This window comes from Salarias fasciatus, chromosome 16 (genome assembly GCF_902148845.1).
Source record: "Salarias fasciatus chromosome 16, fSalaFa1.1, whole genome shotgun sequence".
NCBI lineage: Eukaryota > Metazoa > Chordata > Actinopteri > Blenniiformes > Blenniidae > Salarias > Salarias fasciatus.
The window spans coordinates 30,849,101-30,874,478 of NC_043760.1; the positions used below are offsets into that span (position 1 = coordinate 30,849,101).

Genomic DNA, 25,378 nt, shown 5'->3' on the forward strand with positions numbered 1-25,378 from the left:
TAAATTCTTATAAAAGTTTATTCTTGAAACAAATGTCAGTATAAAAATGGTGCACATGTTGCATACAAAAGCACTTGCTGAATTTGACAGATGGACCTCATAACAGTAATACCACAACAACAGAAAACAGACGAGAAGACAGTGACAACAATGACAGCATCTCATGGAAACCCTCATTATTCTCCGTAAAAAGGAGAATTATCATGTGATTCCAGTTCACTGGCCATGTAGGACGCGGGGAGATCATGGACAGCTACAGTAAGCATCTGCCTCCTTCCACGCAAATTTAAACACACACCAGACACGTCGGATTGAAGAGGATCAATCGTCATACACAGATCTATCAGAACACACACCGACATCATCGACACCACAGACAGGATGTCAAGTCTTTTGTCAATATCCCCCATCAGAAGGGCAGCTCGAAAGTAAATGCCATCTCATCACACCATCCACTCCTTTTTAAAACTTTGAAATAAAAACAGGCTCTTAAACATACAGGTAATAAATACACTTTAAATAGTAAAAAAGAAAAAAAGTATTAAATATGTTTCATTTGTGTATCACTTGATCTGAATGCACACTGTGCAAAACATCTGAGTGCAAAGCGTGAGAGTTGAGGAACAAAAAGCTTTCCACAGGATCAACACATCCACATCCAGTCCTGACAGCAGAGTAGACCGACACCGGGAGGGCCCGTGGAGAGGAGAGAGGAGGCTGCTGCGCCTCCAGAGCTCCACAGTCTGTCCGTTAGTTTCAGCAGCAGCGGCGGCCTTTGGAGCAGAGTCAGCTCAGGCACTCCGGCCAGCAGAGGGGAGAGAGGGGGGAGTGAAGAGGGAAGCCTGTTCAGGATGAAGTGTCCTCTGAGTGTTACTGGCCCCAGCCTCCGATCCCCACCTCCTTCTTGTAGCGCCTGGTCAGGCAGTTGGCCTGCTGCGTCAGCTTGGACAGCACTCCCTGGAGCCCCACCAGGTGGAACTGGAACTGCTTCTCCAGGTCCTCTCCCTCCTCCTCGTCGTCGTCGTCCTCGTCGGAGGACGACAGGGAGGCGGTGGACATGGAGGAGGAGGTGGAGGCGGAGGAGTTGGTGCGGCTGATCTTCATGCCCTCCTTGCGCCTCTCGTCCGCCGCGGCGCACCGGACGCCCCACTCGATGTCCCTGCGGATGGACTTGAGCAGCTGGTAGTGGCTGTACATGTCCCCCTCGTCCATGTCCGCCTTCAGGGAGCTCAGCTCGCTGTCCCCGTCCACGGGCACGTCGCGCAGCAGGCTGGGCACCATGATGGTCTGGTCCATGTTGTTCACGGCGCCGATGAAGCTGTTCATGGCGTTGAAGAGGGAGTTCTTCTGGTTGGGGGTCTCTTGCATCTGCATCATCATGCCGACGAGTTTGTGTCTTCTCTGTTTTAATCCCTTCAGGAACAAAAAAAAAAGAGAAAGCAAGGTACCAGGTCTTCTTCTTCCTGTGTCAGTGGCCTGATTCAAGGCTGATCGGCTTAAAGAAGAGGCTGCTTGTCTGGAGCTGGAGCGGGGATTGGCTGTCCCGTGAATCAGACGAGTGCTGCTGCTGGTTGGCCTCACTTCCTGGAGTTTCACCCCCGCCTTTCTTTCTTTCTTTCTTTCTTGGCAGTTCGTGCTCGTTTCCTTCTTGCTGGAACTGTGGCGATGAGCGCGCCTTTTTAAGCAGGTGGTTCAGCCGGAGGCGGTCCTCGCGACCTGTTTGTCGGGTTCCTCCGAGCGTAACCGGACCCGAGTGACCTGAAATAGCACCCGACAGAACAGAGGTTTGTAAATGTAGGAGTGGCCACGAGTTGACAGATCGGACAGACTTCACGGTAAACAAGCATCTTCTGTCAAGCGGCTGAGGGTTAATGCGTGACGCCGTGCGTATTTACGCACAGCCCCGTACTCACCGTGCGCTGTGCTCAGAGAAGCCTCTCTGCGCTTTATTCTGCGAAGAAAGAACCGAGCGGCGTTACATCAACCCCACACACGCGCGCGGATCAGACGAGCCACGCAGCTGCAGCGTGTGGAGGAGATGATGCTGACCGGTGTCATGAATATTCATTATCCGAGCCATCGGCCCACCGCTCGGGCTCCGAGTGAAGCCAATCACACGGCCGTGCCCGCTTCAGAGGCGGGACGAGCGGAGAGAGGACGCCAATGACGAGACTGAGGCTCACGGATTAAAAAAAACAAAGCAGAAGCAACATGTGCAGCTGGTGCCTCACGTAGTGTCGGATTGGACTTTATTCAAAGTTTACAGTGGTGCCTCCTGGAAGTCATCTGATAGCCGTCCACGATCATTTTATTTATAACTTCATGTGTTTGCAGTCGATCTGCCTCAATGTCATAGCGACTTTTCAGATTCGAGCTGTCTCTGCCCACGCCACCTGTTACTCCTCCAGACTGGCTTCCCACTGATTTTCAAGAAATTCAATCCTTTATTCGCTCGATTTTCAGGGACGATATGTTATGTTCCGAAAGACAGAGGTGTGAACAGCTCAGTTGATACACAATATGTTATTATGAACTTTTAAAAGGAGTTTTTCTTCAGTGGGTCAGTGCTCACAATATTAAAATAACATCCTACTGAGCCAAGAACAGTGCTTCTTCTTACTGTATTGTAGAATGTCAATCTAAATCAGTTAAATAACGATTTTTTTTTTTAAAGTTCAGTGTATTTTATCTGAAATATAGCAGAAGGTAGTGATTATAGTAATATCAATTTGACTTTCCTCTTCACAAAATGTATTTCCTGTGGTCCGTTTGACCTTACCAGATGAAATCTACCAGAATATTCACTGATATTGGAGCAACAAATAGGCATCTTAATAATCCAAATTAGTAGAGAAATTGTGTAAAGTAATTGGCGCAATATTAACAAGCATCTCACCAAAAATACATCTTGGCTTCAAGTGCCCAATTACAAGGCAGTTACGGTGATAAAATAGGTTGTGAAAATATCATAAAAGGGCAAGTTTACTCTTTACTGAGTTCTCCTTTCACACCAGCAGGAATACATCAGGCCCGCTTATTTCTCCTCGGGGTATCTTTAGTCTCTAACCCAGGTGAAGCACTGACTGGATTTTTCAGATTACACTAAAAACCAAATTGTTGCACCAGCCGGTTTCCAGCAGTGGCGGCGGATAGCTGCTTTTCCTCTCCGCTTCTGTTGCCGGTAAACAGGGGGACTCCCACACAGCCCCTGCATTAAAAATAGCCCGGCATTAGCACTTCATACATTTATGCGCTGGTGGGAGGACTGAGCCTGAAATCTGAGCTTTGGTAAACACTTCTGGTCAAGGTGAAACAGTATAAACATGTTTTTTTGCAGCGCGACTATCAACAGCATGCGTATGAGCAACATCCCCAGACAGGAAATGTTACTCAGAGGTTCTCTCAGGGACTTTTTTAATGCACATTAGTCATTGTCTTCGAGTTGATCATAAAGGTTGAGAAGCTGATGCACATATCACTGATGGTAGTGTGTTCACATTTATTCTAAATCATCCGCTGAAGCTGGACAAACAGTGAGTCCATCGTCTTTAACGCACTCCTGCATGTTGCAATGTTTCGTTGCCGTAGCCTGACACCTCGGTCAGAACGACTTCGCATTACATAATATGTTATATTGGGTCACACAGAGGTGGGGGATCGTCCATCAGGCCTCGGAGCGGGGTCATAATCTTCACTGCTGACGCCACTTTAGCTTGAAATGTGTACGGTGGCCATAGTGGCAGCTGGTGCTGATAACTCAGACCTAAGTTCCACCGGCCGCCGTCAACTTTGGAAGAGTCTTGAGCCATAAAAAAAGAAAAAACAATTGAAATGAAATGGTATCTTGCACAAGTCGCTAGTTTCAATGTATGAATTTACAAATGATTCAACTTTACTGTCTCTAAATGCATTCTGGGTAAAAGATTGACTCCTTCAGGCCGTGGTTTCATTGTGTCTTCCCAGATCATGTGGTATAAAGTGTGATATCGTCATACGTCTATTGCTGTTTGGTGTCATTGTATCACATTGGATCACTTTGTCACGCAGGATATTTTATTCCATTGTGTTATTTCACAATATCTTCATTACATAATTCTGGGTCATATTGCACCAATAAATCCCATGAAGTCACATCAAGATTCTAGACTATAAAGCTGTAAAAGTAAAAATCAGATAGGTCATCGTGGTTTTTCACTTCCTGAGGTTCTCCTGTATCAAATTCCTGAAGAGTTTCATTGAAAGACATTGAGGCATCTTTTGTTTTTTTTTTACAGGTGGAACTCCGCGCCTCCAGAATGACAAAGTCTCTTGGTATTTGAAGCTCGTTCTCTCTGATCAAGCTTTCGATGGGGTCAGAGGTCGACTCACGGACGTTTGTTTGGTTTTTTTAGACTGCGGGGCATCATGTTTTGAGTGGCTGCCCGAAGAAATCCCGTCTTATTTCTGATGTGAAAACAAGCTTGGAGAGCCCACACTGAAGTTTAAATGCATTAAAGTTGTTTGAAATGTATCAGCGGCCTTGCAGGGATCTTGAAACAGATCAGCGGCAGCGTGCCAGTGGACTGGCACAGAAATGTGGCCTGACTGAAACTGCATGCCCAGGAAAGTTTTCATATGGGTACAGTTTGTCTCCGACACAGAGAAATGAATCAGCATTCAAACATTGTCGCTCAACAAGAACAAAGTATGTGAAAAGGAATGGAAAACCTGCTGTGTGAGTTCTTTTTTTTTTTTTTCTGGTTTGGTCTCGGCTTCCGTGCCCTTTCATGGTCATGTCCCTCGTCTCTTCATTCCTTCTGACACTGCTGGCACACTTTGTCAGAAACCAGGTCTCAGTGACGTACTGGCTTTAAACTCGCCGGAGAATAATGCAACTGTTCGATAATAAAGTAATCTGTATCTTTACTATCGTCAAATCCCCAGCAGACGTGAAGCACTATCTATGCAGGAAGGTCCCACAAATTCTTATTATATCGCCCCTGATTGATTCACACATGAATCAAATTTCAATGCGGTTTAAGAGTTTCAGAGATTAACAGCATCAAGATTCATTACATTGGTCAACGAGCTGATAAATAACCGTTTGAGGGTGAAAGAAAGGAAGCTGAAGCAAGAGTCAGTTCTGAAATCTGAGGAGGAACGGCTGCTTCAAATGGAATAACAGTATTTAGTCACTTTCCACATTCCCTCCATACCAAATCTTGGCTGGAAGCAACATTTCAGGAACACGTATGAACTAATCTCAGCCCCCCTCTGAAGATAAGCAGATCCCAGATCCAGTCGGGGCGAGGAAAAGCAGGTCAGCCGAGCCACTGTGCCACCGCCGCCGAGCACAGATCAGATAGGAGCCGGGCGCCGGCTCGGCTTTCTCAACAGGCCCGTCAATCACGGGCCCCACCTCGCCGACTCCCTCTGTTCTTCCCGCGGAAGGCCTTTCCGCTTGTCAGAGGACGCAGCCGCGCCTCAATGCGAGCGCGAGCCCCGGATCAGTTGGGGAGGGTTTCTCGATTGTGTGTCATGTCAGGAGCCGAGCATCCGCCGATTACGGCGGGTGTCATCATCATCCCGGAGGCTTCAAAGAGCGAGGAAGAGGGGAGAAAGTGGAGGTGCCGGGGCGGGAGGGAGGATCGGCGCGCCGTGCAATAGGAACAGGCAGCTTGAGAGGGAACTCTCGTACTTGTCATCACAACTGCGCGTTGCTGAAAAGTGCGAGGCGGCGCGGGCGTCTGACTGCAGCAGGCAGGCTGCAGGCGAAGCGGCAACAACAATTAGAGCAACGGCGGCAAGAACAACAGCTCACGGAGAGACAGGTGGAAGAGGACAGGCCTGCGGTATCACGGTGTGTGTGCGTGTGTCTGTGTGTCTGTGTGTCTGTGTGTGTGTGTGGTTCTTTCACGGAGAGGGCACTTTACTGCCCCCCTGCAAGTTTTGAAAATGAAATTCATAATAAGATCACATTAAAGCAGTCAAAGTAATTCCTGTCATGAATTTAATAAGAGTTTTAATCTGATTAAACCACCATTTGAAAACATTTCCTTTATACCGAGCCGGGTGAGCCACTCAATTAGTATTATAATTTGTTGCAGTTCATCACAGAAACAACTGATTCGTGCTATCATCAGCAGTCCCTGCAAGACAGGGGGGCAGGGATCTCCATCCGGGGGCGCTCCAGAGTCTGAAGTCTCATGGCCATGGGGCTGCCTTTTCTTCCCCAAAGCCTCCTGGATTTAAAATAAGTGTGACGAGACAAGAAAGCCTCGTAAAATGGGTCTTAGAGCAAAATCATAAGGGACAACAGCTGCAGACATATAAAAAAACTGATATTTCAAATGAATATCTTCCGATTAGAAGAGAATCGTGATTTTTAAAACCAATGGATGAATGTGAAAAGCATGAAGAGATCCAGAGTCTGAGAGGGGTGAGAGTTTTAGGCACCTGGTTTCTTTAGATTAAAAAATATTTAATATGTGGTTCTTTACTTATGTAGGCCAGCACAACTAAAAAAAAAAAAAAAAAAAATCAGGGTCAGTATTCATATGGAAACTTCTAGAAACATGACTGAGCTGCATCACATGCCTCATTTCAGAGATAAAGCTCTACAAACAGCCGGTTTTCTTTGAGTGGTCATATACTGATAGCATCAGTAGATTGTTAACTACGGTTGAATGTAGCTGTGTTAAGTAACGCGGTTGCAGAAATTAGGACAAATGGAGGAGTTTGTAAAAGGTGTATTTTTTCCCCTCATTTTGCACCAGGTGTGACAAATTCTGGCGGTGGAATTCATGTTTCATATGCTCTGAGACAAATGGTGGCACTGAATGACTCGCCATCAGGCTTTCTGCAGGCCCTGATGATGACGGATTCTTCGGATTCAGGTGAGCTGGGGCGGAAGTCATCTTACAGATGTAGGACAGTGTCCCTTTCAAGACCAGGGCTCGACGCCGCTGAGCTGAACTGATGGATGTGTCGGTTATTTTAGAGGTGCAAAGCCTCTGAGTGTTTTTCAAATATAGATTTTAAACATATTTACCTATTTTACTGCATTATGCAGTATAATAGTGCCACTCCAGAGAATGTTTCTTTTTGTCGGTTCTTTAGGTAAGTGGCACATAATTCATATATATGCTCAAATTTACTCTAATTTTCAAGATTTCCAAGCATTTCAGTGACTGCCCTATAAACCACAATGCATTGCAAAAAAAAAAAAGAGGTTACATTCTCATTTATTGAGGAATGTTTGATTTCTTTTTTAAATATTTCCAACAAGGTTGAATTATTTTTTGCTTTAATTGAAAATGAAAAGCTGGGCTTGTGACTGATCTTCTCTCAGTAATTAGAGCAGTCCCGGACCCGGAGCGCCGCTGCCCTGCGTGCTTCACATGCCACACGGCTCCAAGACACCTGATTACAATGAGTAATCTGCTATCAGGCTTTCTGCTGTGCGTGATGGCGGCACAATAATTACATTCAGGTCACTCTGGAGTGGAGAGACATGCAAAGGTGCAGGACCGTCCTTTCCAGTCTGGTGACCAGACCCAGTCCTGCTCAGCGTGCATGTTTTAGATGCAGTAATGCTAAAAGAAAAACTGATTTAATGAGAAACTGATTTTGGCTTTGTGAGGGTTTGATTAAGGAAAAGAAGTGATCATAAATAAACCTTTATTTCAGCAGATGGGTCAACTGAGGGATGGTGCTGCGCCGGGGAAACGCAGCGTGAATCTGGGGTATCCAAGGAGAAAGAAGCTTTGATGCCTCTGGTCTTGGCTGATATTTTTGGGTCTTTAGTATTTAAGCTCCTGGCATCAACTTGGAATCGAAAACGTTGAAGCTTTAACAGTCGGCTGACTGGAATCTCACTCAAAACCTCACACTGCCACTTGCCCTTTCAAGTTTTTCCTTGTTGTGTTGCAGAGTATATATGATTAAAATGTATTTTCATCATTATGGTACTACCAAAACCTACTGGAATCTCATCATAAACCCAGTTTTAATGATCTGTTCTGATAGACAGTGAAATGAAAACATAAAACGTTTCCTGCATGTTCTTACACGCTCACTCTGACAGCATGAGTTCAAGAAATGTGTGGAAAAAAATTAATGTATTCTTATAATTTTTTACAATTTGCTTAGCAGTTTTATTGGGGCGGATTTCAGTCTCTTGATGGCCGGTTTTGGCCCACGGACCTTATGCTTCACAGCCATGATATAAGAGCATGCAGGACGGATCCCGGAATGACCACTCCTCTTCAGACGTGGGTTATTTATGGCTCCGGTGGGAATAAAAGACGCACAAAATGCAAATTGCAGGAGAGTCTGGCGGTTAATGTCTTTGAGGAATCACGCGCTCATCCCGGAGGAAGCTTTATAAAACGACCCGCTTTCACCATCAAATCTCTCTAAATCTGTGCAAAAAACCAGTCCGGGGCTGTCTAAAGGCTTCGCCTTTTGAATGTGAGAGAATAAAACGTGAAAAAAACAGAAGCGCGGACCGGATTCGCCTCTCCGTAATTAGACTGGCTGCGCACGAACGTGTCTGCGCGCGCCGGACTCCGGTTTGTGTGTCTGCGTGAGTAATAGCGCTTCCCCGGTGAATGCCTCCCTCTAGCCTATAACCCATTATGTGCAGTCAGGAGGCGGAGGCGCGGTCGAGGCAGGGCGCACGAGCCAGAGGCACGCACGCTCCATTAGCGGACCCACTGCCGCGTCACTCTGCCGGTAATTTGCGTAACGAGATCGGAGCGAGCCCCGTCTGTCGGCCGGCGCGGCGTCTCTCCGCCCCCTCCTCCCTCCGTCCTCCCTCCATCCTCCATCCCTCCCCCCCCTTCCTCCATCTCCGTCCTCTGTTTTCCTGCCTTGTTTCCGATGCAGCCCGCAGCAGCGGCGGCGGAGGAGGAGGAGGAGGAGGAGGAGGAGGAGGAGGACCGGGAGAGACGGACGGGAGATGTGTGTGCGCGCGATGCTCCCACGAATGCGGTTTCCTCTCCGCGTTTTCCTTTTTTTCAACGTCCTCGGAGTTCCGTTTTCCACCGATACCCAAGCGCCATCATGTGGATGAGGATGGAATAAAAAAAAATAAAAAATAAAAAACATCGTTGGTGCGTCTGTTCTCTCTGTGAAACACGCACACTTTTGCCATTAAAACAATTACATTTCATCATTTTTATTATTGTTTTCCTGATAACTGTGAATGATGTTTGCTTCTTTCGTGACACAGAGAGAGTCCAGAGTCCAGGTCGACCATGAGGCACTTATTAAATCCCCCTCTTCATTATTCTCGCCTCCTTCACCCCCTGCTGATTATTTAATAACGAGCAGCTCCACCTACTGCTGCTCGTGGTTCTCCATCTGGAGAAGGGCGTATATGAGAAACACCCCTCCTCCCCCCAGAGACATGGCCACTGCATGTTTATTCTTTTTCTTTAGTTATTGTTCATATTAACCCCCAGCTTGAGGTTCTCTTTAATTTTATTTTTTATAAACTGATTATTTTATTCAGACTCTAGTTATGATTAGGGAATGTTCAGTTTTCTTTAAATTCTTTGTATTTGGGAGCTGATGAAGACTCCGTCTCATTCTTCGTTGGCAGGTTGGTGGAGCCCTCCACCAGATATCTCAAAACCTCCCTGTCCGAGGAGCCCCTCCGTCTCATACATTCAACTATCATCAAGGAAGTGTTTCAGATCTAATATCGGACTGTCAAAGACACTTTGTCAAAAGAAAACTGTCAATGGGAACTGTTGTTGTTGTTGTTGGTGGTGGTGGTGGTGGGAAACTGAATTCAGAAATCATCCAAACTTTTCACTTTTATCTAATGTGTTTCATCTACTTAACATAAGGCATTTTGAGTTTTGAAAAATGAAACATAATTAGCTTTTATAGCATTTATCACTATATAATTTGAGGTCAGCCATGAATGTGACCTTTATGAACTCCTGAGGTTAAACATATCACACCTGGTCCCGACTTAAATCACAGACAATCACTTCAGAAAGTTTTCCAAAGATAATACAGTGTTTGTTTCATAAAGCAAGTCCCTCACAAGGTCTTAATGTCAGAAACGGTCCTGTGAAAATATCTGAAAATGGATAAAAGAGCACAAAAATATATTTGAATTAAATAAATTACAAGTTATTTTCAGTCCAAAATCAACACCAGCAGAAAAAAACACCCCGAACAACAGAGTTATTCAGTATATTTATTGATAATAAGACCACTGATGGTGAGTTAGTCGATAGTAGACAGCATGGTGCTTCTCGAGTGTCTAGTGACCCCATGTGTAAGCGGGATGGTATTACAATGTAGTATTTACAGGACATTATCTGTTAGAGAAGGTAAAATAAGTTTTCAGAGTATTGGAAAACATACATTCACTAAATAAATTTACAGCTTCAGAAGCAAAGTTTTTTTTAAAAAGCCACAACGAAATACTGACCAAAACTGAAGACAACAGGTTCCACCAAACCGGAACTCTCTCTCTCTCTCTCTCTCTCTCTCTCTCTCTCACACACACACACACACACACACACACACACCCACACACAAACACACACACACACACACACACACACACACACACGGTCACAGACGAACAGAATCGCACGCACTCCTGAAAGAGAGACGGGGAACTGGTTTGGTGGAAGCGAAGTGTGAACCTGCCGACCAAACTAGAATAAATATACCGCTGAACTGAAACAGCTACGTGTTGCGTGTTCTACTCCCAACGAAACATCGGCCACAAGTATTTTTCCAGTGCGAGCTTCCTATAAACTATCAAACGAATACGGATTAAACAGCACAGAGTGCGGATTCAAAACCGCGACACAACACCGAGGGCGTCAGGATGAGAAACGTTACGTCATATAAATTACATTTGCAGTACATATCTACAGATGGAGGTGATGGCGGCGGGGCGAAGCACGACACAGAACCTGGTAGATACTGGCTGAACGCTGAGTCCTGACCTCTGACCTGACCTCTCTCTGGAACAGACTGCTGGCTTTATAGTCCAGGAGAACACAAGTCGTGATCCCTGTGGCTGGATATGAACGCAGTAGGCTAAAAACAAAAGATGCTGCGTGTCTGTCTTTCTTTGAAAAGAAGAACTCGGAAGATCAACAAGTTCGACTCTGAGATTAAAAAAAAAAATGTACCGTCCAGTTCTTATTGGCTGGTTGATCAGCTTCCTTCTGCACACTGAACGTCTCTTCCTCACAGCAAGACCCTGAGGAGGCCTGATTTCACTGTCGAATAAATTCATCAAAGTAGTCAATCACCTTGTGAAGGGAAAGCAGATATGTGTAATCTTAAAAAAAAAACTGATCTCTGAAAGCGCCGTTCAAAACTAAAGAGTCTGAGACAGAAAACCGATCAGCTCTGCTGAACGAGTCGCCGTTTCCTTTATTTTTTTTCTTCTGTCAAACCTGAACTTTTCCACGACAAACAGAATGTCTGTTATCAAACTGAGACTGAGGGCTGTGAGCTGCGATTAAACAGTTTATTGCTTTACTGTGGATGTCATCAGGCCTTCAGGCTCAAGGTCACATGTTGCTGTGATTTTCCCGTAGAACTGACTGACTGTAACTGTTCTGTATGAAGCTGATCCATATTTAAAGCTTCACAGCACAGAACCACCCTGTGCATTCATTTCAGATTAAATCTTTCACTGATATTCAGCCTTCATCTGTCGTTTACTTCAATTAAATATTTTGGAGCAAAAAAATATCATACTTCATCTTCAGGTAAAAATACTCTACAACAACTTTTCCCTTCGTTTTCTTCACCAGATCCATATTTTTGATATAAACTAAAAAAACATCCTCCGCATTAGGACACGTAATCAGCTCACTAAACGGTCACAACCAGAGGAATATACAATGAAGCGCTATAGCAAAGTCCAATGCGAAACTACGCCTAACCTATCAAAGTAACACTTTCAAGCTTCAGTAGTGTTATTCTGTACAAAGGTGTGCGGCCGTCTTGGAGCGACGCTCGGTGGAGCATGCTGCGGCCCGCCCGCTCTGCTCGCTGTGTGCCGTACCGACCCGGGACGAGACGATGCGCGGTGTGGAAAGCTCTGATGCAGCTGTGGTGAGTCAAGGAATGGTGCTTTACAGTAAGGTACATTAAGATATTACATTAAGGAGATCGCAGGCAGAGAGACGGAGGGAGATCGATTCCAATTCCAATCCAGGCGTTTCGTGGAGATTTACTCTGTTCGTGTGACAAAACCCGTCTTCTCTTCATCTCCCTGAAAAGACAGAAACGGGCCACAGAGTTACAGAAGAAACACTGGTAGACGTTCAGACTCCTGAGTCTCTCATAATATTTCTACTGTAAACTGGCTCAACAGACTCACTGGTTCAAATACATTTTAATTCCTTTATATTTAATAAATACCTCAACTCCCTCACAGCATTGAAAACCAATTCTATAGCACTGAACTGCTTTTGGCTGTAACTCTTAGTCAGACATCAACCGTCATTTACGCCTTTACAGATGAATCAGAGATATGAGGACGAGCGAGCTGCCGGAGATGCACAAGAAAGGCGGCGCTGAGCGAGGGAGGAATCAAACAAGATTAAATAAATCTGCTAGAGACGCAAAGTGGCACAAAATGTATAGATTCCTCTGAATAGTGAAGCTGAGACCTGAGTGTTACATGTTTTCCCTCCCGGCGGAGGAGGAAGGTGCAGAGAGGTGACATTAGCCTCGGATCAGGAGAGGAAGATTAAAACCGTCTGCAGACCGGGGTCGGGCGGCTGAGCTCGGTAACGCCTGCACCGGGAAAACTGTTTATGGATGCGAGCAGCCTTCAAAGGATGGGCGGCTGTGGTCTTGAAACACACTCCTGACACATCTAACCCTTGTGGGGAAGACTTCATTATGCTCGCTCTCGCTCACAAGCCTCTTTAGACTCCTGACTCAGCGGTCGCATTCAGAACGTGGGACCCGCTTTACGACCCGCTGTGCTGCAGCACTTTATCTGCAGGGACAACAGCCGGCGCCGGAAGTTCCCGGCGGCTTTACGCTCTGGCCTGCGCTGATCTCCGCCTGCTCTCTCACCACGGATACAGCGAGACGGCATAAAGGTAGAGAGAAATCCTCCTCACCTGCCACATCACATCAGCTAGACCATCTCGTACTGATTGGCTGTGATGATCCTGGACAGACAGCACGCCAGCAACATGCCAATCAGCTGGAAGACATCAAAGATCACAGCTTCTCAGCACAGGGACCGGCTGCGAGGTAAAACTTTCAATACGGCCTCCGTTTTCGAGGCGTACCTGAGAGAAGGCGATCCCAAACGTCACCCCGGCGATGATGGCCATGTTGGTCTCCATGAAGGAAGTGACCAGCTCGAAGCAGCCCTGAAAGGCAGGCGGCAGGTTAGTGTGCAGAGGGCGGAGGGACACGCTGTGATACGTGCAAACGAGGGGTAAGACTGGAATCTGGGAGAGTATCTGAGGCAGGTGTTAGTGTGTGGAGAAGAGAGCCGGTGCGTCAGATGATAAACACCAAGGGAGCCTTCGAGGGGCGGGGCGCCGGCGGCGACCACTGACCTGGTGGTAGACTTTGCTGGGGGCCAGAGTTGTGTTGCGGAGGTCTTCCGGGTTGCAGTCGGAGGAGTTGAAGCAGCAGCTGGCAGGAATGCCGTTAGAGGGGTAATACACGCTGGCAAACCAACTGGTGTAGTTATAGACGCCGCAGCAGCGCAGCTGGAAGCAGACAGGAAGAGACGAAGAGCTGAGAGCCGTCTCTCCACCACCGTCACCCGAATCTCTAAGATTTGTGCCACCATGTGCCATTAGTTTTTACAAAGCTCAGTCATGTCTCCGCATAGCCGGATTCCAGAGTTTTATTCATCTGTTCATTTATTTTGCTGCTCACCGGGGGAAAATGTCTCCTATTTGAATTCTCCGTCCTTGCCTCTGCACAGTGATGGTGTCCGCTGCCTGAGAGCTCCTTTCCGGAGTTAAACCAACCAGCCTGCGAGCCGATCACTTTGCCGGTGTCAGAATTTAAACCCATTCCTTTCTCTCCGGCTGTCAGCTGTCATTTGGGTGTCAGATGGATGCGGCTCTTCCCCTCCTCGACTCCGGCGCCGGTGACGCCTTTCAGCCGGCTCATCCATATTCCTGTCCTTCCATCACATCAATCAAGACTCTGCAATCAGTCAGAGTCTCTCCTCTGCGCTCTGCAGCAGTTAGACCTAATTGCTGAGACATTCCTGTACGGCTCCTGGCATAACTAACCGTTCTCCTCATCACTTAGAGCCGTTGCTCCTGAGCGGTTCTCTCCGGGCTGGACTCGAGACTCACCCGGTGCTGCAGGTTGTCCACAGCGCGGCTCGCCTCGTCCTCTGCGTTGTAGTTCAGGACTGCGTCGGTGTAGGTTCTGCGAAAGGTTCCCTTGATCTGTAAACAAATGAGAATGTCAGCTGACTTGTGTGTGGCTTCATTGTTAGGAAAAATAGACTGATCGCAGTGTTTGATTTGTTTCCTGACCTCGTGGCGAAAGACAAACCCAGAGATCCCCGCCACCAGCTCAGCCAGGAAGACCAGCGACAGAAACATGGCGTACTACAGAGAGAGAGAGAGAGAGAGAGAGAGAGAGAAAGAGAGAGAGAGATTTGCATAGTTTGCATGTGAACAGTCTGCCTGAGCTGAATATGATTTGCCTGCGGTAGCACATCCTCACACACACACTTGTCCACCGTTAACGGTGGTGGCTGAACGCCTCATCCCTACAGGTCAGCCATTATTTCCTGGTGCTGCCGAACCCCAGGCGAACTGACCAGCATCTCTACCGCCACCCACTCCCCCCCTGCTGCTGCTGCTACCCCCACTCACCAGCTTCAGCATCCATGGGCTCCCCCTGCAGGTGGCGAAGCATCCGAACAGGCCGAAGACGATGATGACGGTCCCGGTGCCGATGAGGACGTACGGGGCGTTGGTGGAGTTGTCGGCGATCAGGGAGATGTACGGGCCCAGCATCAGCTTCCCCCATACTCCCACCGCCAGCAGGATGGCGCCTGTTATCTGCGGGGCGGCGGGTGGAGAGACAGATGAACGTGAAGAGAGAGAGAGAGAGAGAGAGAAAGCACAGGGAGCGGAATGAAAGCAGGGAACGGGCCTTTATCTCCGCGCTCCTGCGGAACTACAATAGTTGTGTTTTAGCGGCGTGGCGAGGGGGGAGGAGGAGGAGGAGGAGGATCAAGGTGGAACAAGAAAGGAGAGCAATTAGAGTAAGGAGGAGGAGACGGAAGACAGAAGACACAAATTTATCTGGAGTACGGGATGGTGATCACCTGCTCTATGAATATGCCTGCACACACACACACACACACACACACACACACACACACACACACACACACACAGCCAAGCAGAGAGAGAGAGAGAGAGAAAAGAGGGCAAATCAAAGACGCTCTTTGATCCGAGGCGAGACGCTTCCTCCTGTTGCGCCTCTCTTAGCATTTCAAATGAAGGCTGCGGATAAAAGAGCGTGTTGTACGAGGCAGCTGAGGCGGCGTGTGTCTCAGCTGGGGATGTCTTGCTGGCATCGGAAAGAGAGCGGGGTGTGGAACGGCTGCTGATGATCTGACTCCGGCGAGGGCCGACTCATCATACTAATCTCCTTCCTTCCAAGCCGAGGCTGTTTTTCCTCCCGATGCCAGGCCCTCTGGCGAGAGGAGGAGGAGGGGGGGGCAAAGAATATCTCCAACCTCCAAAACTGATAACAATGACGCACTCGGCTCTCTGCAGTTCAGTTCTAGCCACAAGTCTGGAAAAGGAAAACAAGTAATTGATAATATTAAAAGGCTTTCTTCATCTGAGGCGGCCTGGCTGAGCAGGTTAATGATGGCAGTAACAGCATTTACACTTTGCCCCCGTTGGCAGCGAGCGCTCATCACCGCTGGACAAAGGTTTCCACCATGACAAATCCCCAGCCTCTGGCTGCGCTCCCATTCACTCCGTTCCAACATATCTATCCGCTGTTCTTAATGAAGCTACAAGAGTTTTCATACCAACAGAAGACAATACCAAGTTTCTGTGTTCTGTATGGCACAGAAATGTTAAAGTTGACACTATTTTTTTGCAATAACAAATTCAAATTCATGAAATTGGAATTTGTTTGTCAAAAACATCTCTAAAGTTGACTTGAGATCACTGAAGCTGACTGATCAGACTTCTCATTCAAACTTGTCTCGGCTGACAGAAAACAACCTCCACAAAACTCTCTCCTGACTCAGGTCAGTGATTAGTTTTTTACGTTCTTTCACTTTTTACATCCCATTACAACAATTCCAACCCTGTGAAGGTTGACTGACGCCTCATGTAGACATGAAAGACGCATATTAATATAACAGAAGCAGGATTATTGTCAGGCTAAACTTATTTATCAAAACATGAAACTGATTATCGGAGTCAACTCCTTCTCAGAGAACTCCAGACCCCGTCACACTGAGCCAACGCTCCATCTCAAATGAGCATCTCCACAGCGGGCAGACAGGAAAACATCAACAGTGACTGGAGGGTCATAGTTCTGGCCTTTCCATGAATCTAATTTTAATTATTTGATGCTGTCCGTGTTCTGTGTTTCGTCTTCACCGACTTCAGAGAAACAGGTCTGAACGGACCAGGACTTCCAGCTCGGTGGCTCAATCTGAGCTCCATCACCGACACAAGCTGACAGACGGCTGAATCAAAACAAAGAGCTGAAAGTCACTAAAACAAGAACTACAGAGTCCATCATTGAGTCCTTCCACATGAGTGATTGTTCAGGTTGGTCGTAAAAACAGTATTGATCGGAAGAGTAAATGATCAAAGGTTAGAGCTATCAGAGAAACATTTAACCTATAATGCTTTTTTTCCCGACATTGAAACCGATTTGGTTTTCCCTAGCAATTCCTGAAATGAATCTCTGCCGTCTCTTCTTCCTCTAGACTCTAATGTGCTTCTCATGAGGGATGATAAACCGGGATCATCATCGATCAACAGTTAGCGCTCCGGTGAGATACTGTTTGCGGCTGGCTCACGGATGAACGTCTTTTATGGGCTAATGCCCCAAATTAAATACCTGACAAATAAATACACTTCATCACTTTATTGATGCAAAAATCATTATAAAAATCGAGTTCTGCCATAAAGCAGCCGCGGTCATTGTTTCACTGGATCACACACAGAAGGCCCGCTGCAGCGGAGCACTCCTCGTCTCAGTTTATAGAATTACAGGGATGGTTTCAGCTTATTTCTGATGTTACTGCGTAACATGAAATGTTTTCCTTTTTAACAACATTCAATTATAATTAAGCAATTTCAACTTGGGCAAAAAAATATTATAGTCCAATACGAAGACAGTCAGCTACTTGTCATGAAACCGAGTCGGTTCTGTGTGTGAGCTGAGCGTTCATCATGTAAATTTCACTGTCAGTGTGTGTGTTGGCAGCCCTATTTTACTGGGACTTCTAAAATATTGACAATGTGGCTTTAATCATTAATCAGTCCGAGAATAAAACCTCAAAAGAAGGAGTATAATCCAGCAGAGGAGGGGATACGTTGACCAGAAGAAAGGGGGGGACGGCCTCCTTTTCAGCTCCAGCCCAGCAGAACGTAATGAGAGGAGGCTCCTGATCCAAACCGTCCACAGTCAAATCCAGGATGCTGTCGTTTCATCCGTCCAGATAACGACACACTCACTGCTCTCGCCCTGAGGCATCACAAACAAAACGTCTCGGGCACAGATTTTCTGTTGCAGATAGATAAAGGATCGAACCATCTCCGCTTTAAGTGTTAATATCGGAGGCAACTGGGAAATCAGGCCCAGCGAGCAGGACTGAACCATCTCTGCTCTGAGACTTCTGCTGCTGAATTCCAAACAGCCTCCTCCTCCTCCGCCTCCTCCTCCTCTCCCGGCCACCCACCGCCCGCACGTTTTGTTTGAAATCCAATGCCCGGCCGGCCACCCTGGTTACAGCGCCGAGTCTATAACGGACGGCCCCTCCCCCTCCCCCCAGCCCCCTCTTTCCTCCCCCGGCCTAATAAAGAAACAGAAGGTGTGATGACAAAATATGCTGGCGAGGAGACAACGCAGACTCCGCCACCTGCTCCGCATGCCGCCGTCCTGCCAGCCCGTGCTTCTCACACTATCCGCCGGCGGTGGAGCCGAGGCCCGACGCCGAGGTCGCCCGGTGCCGGCGGCCTCTCCCAGACCCGCCGAGCCGCGAGACACTTCTGCACTCCGGGCGCCTGAAACCCGACGCCGCCGAGCCAGAGGACCATCCAATCCAGACTAAATATAAAAGTTCATATCGGTGACAGCAGAGCAAGACCGCAGGGCGAGCGGCGAGGACACGCTCCCAGCTCCAGCTCTGCTCCACTAACTTACAGCTTTCAGTAGCTAAAGGCCAAATATTAAAATGTCTTTTCACTTCGTACAGCTGGAGAGTCTTCCTTAGGAAGCAGAGTTTTAGCCAAACACATTATAAACAGATAAAGCCCTTCTGTTTGCTTTTATTAAACAATTGTTTTCCTTGCTGTCGCCAGGCAGAATGAAGCTCCTCAATAATCTTCAATTACGGCTAAAAATGACATTCAGTCACACGTTTTTGTGTTTAGCCTGACTAATATGTGATCAGCGATTCCTATTATTTCTTGCTGGATAGATGTCAGATCATATTTGAAGAAAAACCTGCTAATCAAAGAGTAAATAGAGAAGAAAATCCAAAGCACTGAAAACAAGACGAGGAGAAATATTATTTTACTCCTCATCTCAAAGTGACTTCTCCCCAAATTCATCTGGAGTGGGTGAAATCCGAAGATGCCGGTGTTAAATAAAGCGAGGCAGAAGCTTTTCTTCAGACCAAGCAGCACTGCGAACGCAGCGTTGTAATAATAACTCGTTTTGGTGTGAAGACGAGCTGCAGAGGACTTCAGTGAAAGTCCACCGGAGGTATTGACTGGGCTCTGGAGTGATACATGAGGCCCGGCAGAGTATTAAAAGCAGTTGGATTCAAGCCTTTGTAACAACAGGGATCATTTATTTGTCGAGTTTACAGTAAAAATCTGCCATAATATGTAACAACAGATTAAATCACCAAATCCACTTTAGAAGAGAATCAGAGACTTCAATACCAACGCAATCTTCACAATCTTATTGATGAAGAAGCATTTTTTCATTTGCGTAACCAGCTTTTTGTTTTCAGACTTGTTTCCATCTAGACTGAAACATTGCGTCAGAAGAATCACTGTGTAGAAATCCCATCGTGTGCTCGACTCCTCCGTGTCTTACTGTATTTTTGTACATTTTCATTTAAATCATGAAGCAGAAATAGATTAAATTCTTTGGCTCTTGCCACACAGTTGCTAGGATTTGTGCATTGAGCTCATCTGTCATGATGAACCACTGCACACGGTTGTGTTTTGGGTTGCCTGTCGGGCTAAAAGAAGCGGTTTGAAGGAGTCTCTGGAAGGCGCTGAGCATTTATCACCGTTTTCAAACATCATCTGCAGCTCCTCGCTAATTTGGTAATCAATAAAACAATTTACGGAATAATGATGATAAAAATATGCCGACCAAACCGCAGAGCACAGCTATGAAACGAGGAAGAGGGAAAAAAATCAGCTGCGGTAGTGTAATGAATTCCCTACAGTAGAATGAGGAAATAAAACAGAGAGAAATAAAATCTGAGGAGCTTCTTGAGAGTGAAGCTTTCCTGCATCTCTTATGAGCAGCATAAAACTATACTTTAAAAAAGGTGTGTAATTGTTTTTTTTAAATTATTATTAATAACCAAATGCAGGAGCCAAACATGTGGAATCAACACAAAAACTCAACTTTAAATAAGAAGTGCCTATTTGAAAAAAACAGTAGATACAGTAGAACATCAGTGACATTGATAATCATTACTAGGGCTGATTTGTTGTTATTTACAAAGTCAATATTCTGAATTTTCTCTTCATCCAAGCTCATCCTCTCAGCATCTGGTTGCTCTTTAGTTCCCAACAACTGGTTTGTAACCCGGGCGTCGTCTGAACCAGAGTGACTCCTGTTTCCTGGTCATCCATTATGAGTGAGGCAGACAGGAAGTGTTCAGGCCCGACCCGAAGGCCTCCACTGACCCCGGATTTACCCTTCAGTAGCGTCGATACCGGGACGGAGCTACAAGCTCTCTGAAGAGCTGAAGGGGTAAGACCGCCAGATGTTTACAGGACAGATGTTGAGGACAGCGACGGGATCATGGGAGCAAATGGAAACCATGAAAAGTTCCCATGAAGAGCATTAAGCCTGAGCACGTCTTGGGAAGACAGCTGAATGGGAAGAACTGGACCACCAGCACCTGTGTCCTGCCAGTCATCACAACCTCCTCTGGCATCATGGGAGACTGAGGCGCTAAACCTCCACGGAAGGCTGCAGGTGGACAAATAGAGACCGAACTAACAACCTGCTTCTACGTCCATCAGGACAGAGGAAAGAATAAAAACCTTTATGGAGTAATCCCAGGCCACAGCACTGCTGAAAGAAGAAACCAAGAAATACCGACATCTGAGGGATCAGCTGGAGGAGGCACGAGAAGTGAAGGTGACAGCAGCCCCCGTGGTAATCCGATCACTCGTGGCCGTGACCCTAAAAACTGCAGGGTGTCATGGCCGCAGGCCGTCTCCAGCAGGCTCAGGGAACAATGACCGATAGGATCTCTTTTCAGAAGAGAAGTCCGAGGAGCAGGGGAGCGTGAAGCTCAGGTCTCCAGTCCGTCAGCTACATGATGGACCACAACACCGGCTTCGGTCTCAATTTATGCATGAAGGGCTGAAAAAGTCAACATAACTTCAAACTGCAACACTTTGGCTGAGGTGAATGTGACCCACACAGACAGATTTTATACTAAAATATCATACATAAATAGACAGACAAAGATTTCCAGATGCTCATAGAATAATCACGGTAATATAAATGAAAATATACAATAATTTATATATAACGGGAAAAATGCACTATAACTTCAACACGTATGCAAATGAATTAAATGCACGGCACATCTAAATGCTAAATATTAGGGAACAGAAAGACGCGCGAGGCCATTGCATCCAGTAAACAGCTTGGTGTCAGTGTGCAGGATTTCATTTTGGGGTGTGGTAAATAACGAGCGGTGTGTGTGAGAGTGAAAAACACATCCAGTTCAGTCTGAGTGAGGTGGATCGGCCTGTCCGCGGAGGGCTCTCTGAAATGCACAGTGTGTGTCCAGAGGGAAAAGCGGCTCGGATCGGGCCTGATCGCGGACGCCGGGGCCCTGCACGGAGGTCTGATCGGACCGAGATGTTCGCATCTGACAGCGACCATGATGCGATGCGCGCCGCGCGCCGCGCGCACGCAGACGCCCACAAGCAACCCGCATTTTTATTATCATCATCACTGTTATTATACACAAGCAAGCTGCACGGCTGGAAAACGGACATCCAACGCGGCAGAAATCGATAGACGATCGCGGTCCGATCCGCGCCTTCGAGCCTGAAGCATCGCTCGGTGATGCTGGCCGCGCACTGCTTCATCACGCACAACAAAAACACGGAGCGCGGGGGTCGAGATGGACTCCCGTCGCTCCACATTTAGATTAAAAAAAAAAAAAAAAGAAAAGACAGGAGGGAGAGAGGGGGTTGGGGGGGTAAGAGAGAGGAGGGGGTACGTACCCAGAACACGAAGGAGTAGACGATCAGCAGGGTTTTAAGGCAGGTGATGACCGGTTTGGTCTCCATTGTGGAACAACGTGTGGGAATAGCGGCAGCGGAAAAACACTGAAGCGTGCGCTCTATCTCTCTCTCTCACACACACTCTCTCTCTCTCTCTCTCTCTCTCTCTCTCTCTCTCACACACACTCTCTCTCTCTCTCTCTCTCTCTCTCTCTCTCTCTCTCTCTCTCTCTCTCTCTCTCTCTCTCTCTCTCTCTCTCTCTCGAGCTGCGGTGTTGCGCCCTCCGCGCGGCGTCGCTGCAGCAGCATCCGGACCGGACCGAGGCTCCACCGAGGACTTTCACACGCTCCTTTATCATTTTAACTCATTTCTCTGCTGAGATTGCATGTTCTACCTACACAAGGTCCGTGGGTCAAAAAAAAAAGGGCCGTGAGAGAGTCCTATCAGGCCATTTGGGGTTGTAATTGTTTGGCTGTGTGTAAATATAGACATTTTAATCACATTTCTTCACACAAGAACAAAGAATTTTACAAGTTTTTAATTTTCTAATTAAAACTAGAACTGGAAGTGAAAGACTTTTAATGTGAAAAACCATAAATGCCGACTTCATGTGAGACAAGAGTGGTGTGAGTGAGAGTGGCGGTGAATGAAGCTCTTTGAGAAGCCTTGATGGAAGAGCACTGAGTAGATACTGTCTGCATTTAGAACAATCTGGTCATCCAGAGTGAAGTGAGTGTCTGGAGCTGCTGTGTAGGGAGAGCAGGGCTGCTTGACACATGTTACACTCATTAAAACAGCTTCAGTAATAATTCCTACATTAATTTAAAACATGTGTCCATGGCATTCTCCAACTCTTTGTAACAAAAAGGTAACTATCAGACACTCTGAGGCACTGTGTTGTCACAATGTTATTTTATTGGGTAATTTAAAAAGAAAAAGGAAAAAAGTCAGAACTAAACTTGAAAGTTTAATTGCACTGACAGGTGATAAATGTGGTACATTACCTGTGAAAAGAGGTAAAGTGAATTGATCTTACAACCTGTAAAGTTTTTTTCAATAGTGGTTTTTGTGTATCTCATGGATGTCCAGAAACTTGTGGAATGGATATGATGATGGCACTACACAGAATAAAAGGAGCTGAATATTTCTAATCCAAGTGAACCAAGCACAGGTAATATACTGTAATTTCATTATTAGTGTCAGATTTTAATCTACATTTTTTTTGTCAATCTAAAAAGAAGTGCTCCACATTTATGGACTGAGCAGGAAAAAAGCTGTTTTGGTTGACAATTTTATGTAACAGCAGAAAACAATCGATGCAACTAAAGCAATTTCAGGAGATACAAAGACTGCTTGATAATGAATGAAGCTGCAGGTTTTTTTAAAAACATTTTCTTTTATATTCAGGATGAACCATTAAGTGTAAAAAGAAAACTGAGTACAATAACAAGCAATAAATGTACAGAACAAGGAAATTTTTCAAAACATTATTTTAAACAGGACCCACGATGAAGATGATTAGTGTTATTTCCCTCGGCTGTCATATTTTAACAGCACTCATCCGCCATACCTTTGACCCAGAAAAGAAAAATAGGTCAATCTGAGTGATTCAGAAGCAACAAAAAGAAACAGAACACAGCCTCATTAATAATGGAGAGGTCACGGTGTCGCCTGACAGGCCGCCGTGTGAGGAGCTGCTGCTCAGGCGGGAGCCTCACCAGTCTGACAGTTAAATCCCACTTCCACCGGTCCATGAGCCAGGTGTCGGTCCCTGAGGAAGACCGTCACTGCAGGTTTATCACAGAGGAGGATGGGCACCTGGCGCGCCAGCTCCTCCAACGCCGGTAAAGATGTGCAGAAGAAGTGCAGATGGGAAAGACGATGGAGGAAACATATGGCCGCACTCAGTCATAGATGATTGTGTTAATTCACTGGTCTTTTTTCTAAATAAGTAGATTCACTGGTCCTAAAAAACAGGGAAAGTGGAGATAAAAGAGACAAAAAACAAAGGCTGCTGCTGCTACCAAGCTTCTTAATCAGCAGACGCGCGTCTTTCTTGACCAATTAGATTATTGTTGTCAGGACAGCGCTGTTTACGGCTGTGATGGTGGACGGCCTGTGACGGCTCATTAGCGGGCTGAAAGACAGCCTTCAGCGCACGCCAGAGTCAGCAGACCTGCTGCTGTCAGACTCACTGATCTGACTGAAAGTTTCCAGCCCAGACCACACTCGGTCTTGTTTTCCTGAGCGTTTAACCACATCGCGTGAATCTTCATGGAGCTGAAGTGTTGACATGAAGGCCCGGCAGCCGACTCATCATCCACGGCTCTTCAAAGATGGATCCCTATCAGCTTCTTTGTGGACTTAAAGCCTGCATTTTTCTTTAAATTTACATAGATTACAATATCCAAGCATCAAATCTTTAAATATCTGCAGCATTTGTGAATAATTCTCTTGAAATATGAGAAAGAAGCTAAAATAATTGTTGCCCACATTTCAGTTAAATGAAGGACGTATCACTGCAGGTTAGATTTTTGTGAATCTTTAATAAAAAAAAAAAACAAACAAAAAAAACTGTACATACATCTATTGGTCACATTCAATTTGTACCTTTGTCTGGAGAGAACTAAAACCACAAAAACAAGTATTAAAAACAAAACAAAAAACCAGACAAACATCAACAGCCACATGACAGTGCAGTTAAATTCAAGTGTGTTCAGTCAGTAGGAAATACTCGGTCTGCTCCTGGAAATACATTAAAAGTGCTGCTACAGACGGTAAGGACAGACGGCCTCGTGCTAGAACAGGGTTACTCATGAATCTGACTGTTTTTGATGGTGATGCTTCAGGAGTCACGTGGAATTAAAAGAGTTTCCTCACTGAAGCTCCAGATGAAGGTATGTGTTCATCTACCTGAGAAATAATCCAACTTAATGAAGTTCAACTGAGGCAAACTGGACTTGATTGAAATGGCGTTTATAGTTTTCTAACTACAAAAACAGTTTTTGCATTTCTAAATGTGCAGATTTGAAGTCCACAAATAATACTGACTAAAAGAAATGTTATGAGTGAAAACAATCTTCACATCATCATCTTAATGATTTTATGAAATCTACAATATTTTGGGGAAAATGATGAGTTCCAGCAGTTGATTCCTTGCTGCTGTTTCCGCCTGGTGGCTGTGATGCATGTCGGTGTTATCTGCTTGGCTGTGATGCCACACCGGCAGCATTAAGGTGTTTACGTTTTGGATTTGTGTGTGTTCTCAGGTCACGATTGCTGATAGCGGGACAGACTTTAACCTGTGCAGTGCGACAGTCTGACTGCGCCTCTCTGAAGGAGACGTGCACTGAACAGCAGCACAGCAGGAACGTTCAGGAACAAGAGCCAACATCTTCTGGAATGAGGCCGAGAATGTAAAATAAAACTGAAGAGGACCGTCCCGATCAGTGCCACTTTTCACAATAAAAGTTCACACTGGTCGTCCTCACAATTCACATCCACAAAGTCATTCTAAAATGAGGTGAAATCTTCCCACAATCAGTCTTGCTGAAGCAAGAAAAAAAAAAAAAGAAAAACTGAGAAAAGATCGTGTGGAAATGGCCTAATTTAAGCCTCTGGCGTTATAATTTTCTCTCAAAGGCAGCAGACAGCTCAGGTTCCCTTCACTTCCAGGCTTCACCTTTTCAAA

The 25,378-nt window shown here is 46.1% G+C and overlaps 2 protein-coding genes across 2 annotated transcripts; both read right to left on the bottom strand.

Moving 5' to 3' along the window:
* On the bottom strand, positions 1-1,667 carry LOC115403111 (mid1-interacting protein 1-B-like). Its single transcript, XM_030111913.1, has one exon. The coding sequence runs from the start codon at positions 1,378-1,380 to the stop codon at positions 871-873; it is 510 nt and encodes a 169-aa protein (XP_029967773.1). The 5' UTR covers positions 1,381-1,667; the 3' UTR covers positions 1-870.
* Positions 1,668-10,181: 8,514 nt separating this feature from the next.
* tspan7 (tetraspanin 7) lies at positions 10,182-21,808 on the bottom strand. Its single transcript, XM_030111911.1, has 8 exons — positions 21,687-21,808; positions 14,850-15,038; positions 14,505-14,579; positions 14,319-14,414; positions 13,560-13,715; positions 13,284-13,367; positions 13,110-13,195; positions 10,182-12,247 (listed from the first exon to the last, which is right to left on the bottom strand). The coding sequence occupies exons 1-7, from the start codon at positions 21,750-21,752 to the stop codon at positions 13,127-13,129; spliced, it is 735 nt and encodes a 244-aa protein (XP_029967771.1). The 5' UTR covers positions 21,753-21,808; the 3' UTR covers positions 10,182-12,247; positions 13,110-13,126.
* Positions 21,809-25,378: the final 3,570 nt, after the last annotated feature.

Coding starts and splice junctions, on each gene's coding strand:
- tspan7 (XM_030111911.1), bottom strand. CDS start 21,752: ATGGAGACCAAACCGGTCATCACCTGCCTTAAAACCCTGCTGATCGTC. Junction 14,580..14,849: donor GCCCATGGATGCTGAAGCTG/GTGAGTGGGGGT, acceptor CTCTCTCTGTAG/TACGCCATGTTTCTGTCGCT. Junction 14,415..14,504: donor GGTTTGTCTTTCGCCACGAG/GTCAGGAAACAA, acceptor ATTTGTTTACAG/ATCAAGGGAACCTTTCGCAG.
- LOC115403111 (XM_030111913.1), bottom strand. CDS start 1,380: ATGATGATGCAGATGCAAGAGACCCCCAACCAGAAGAACTCCCTCTTC.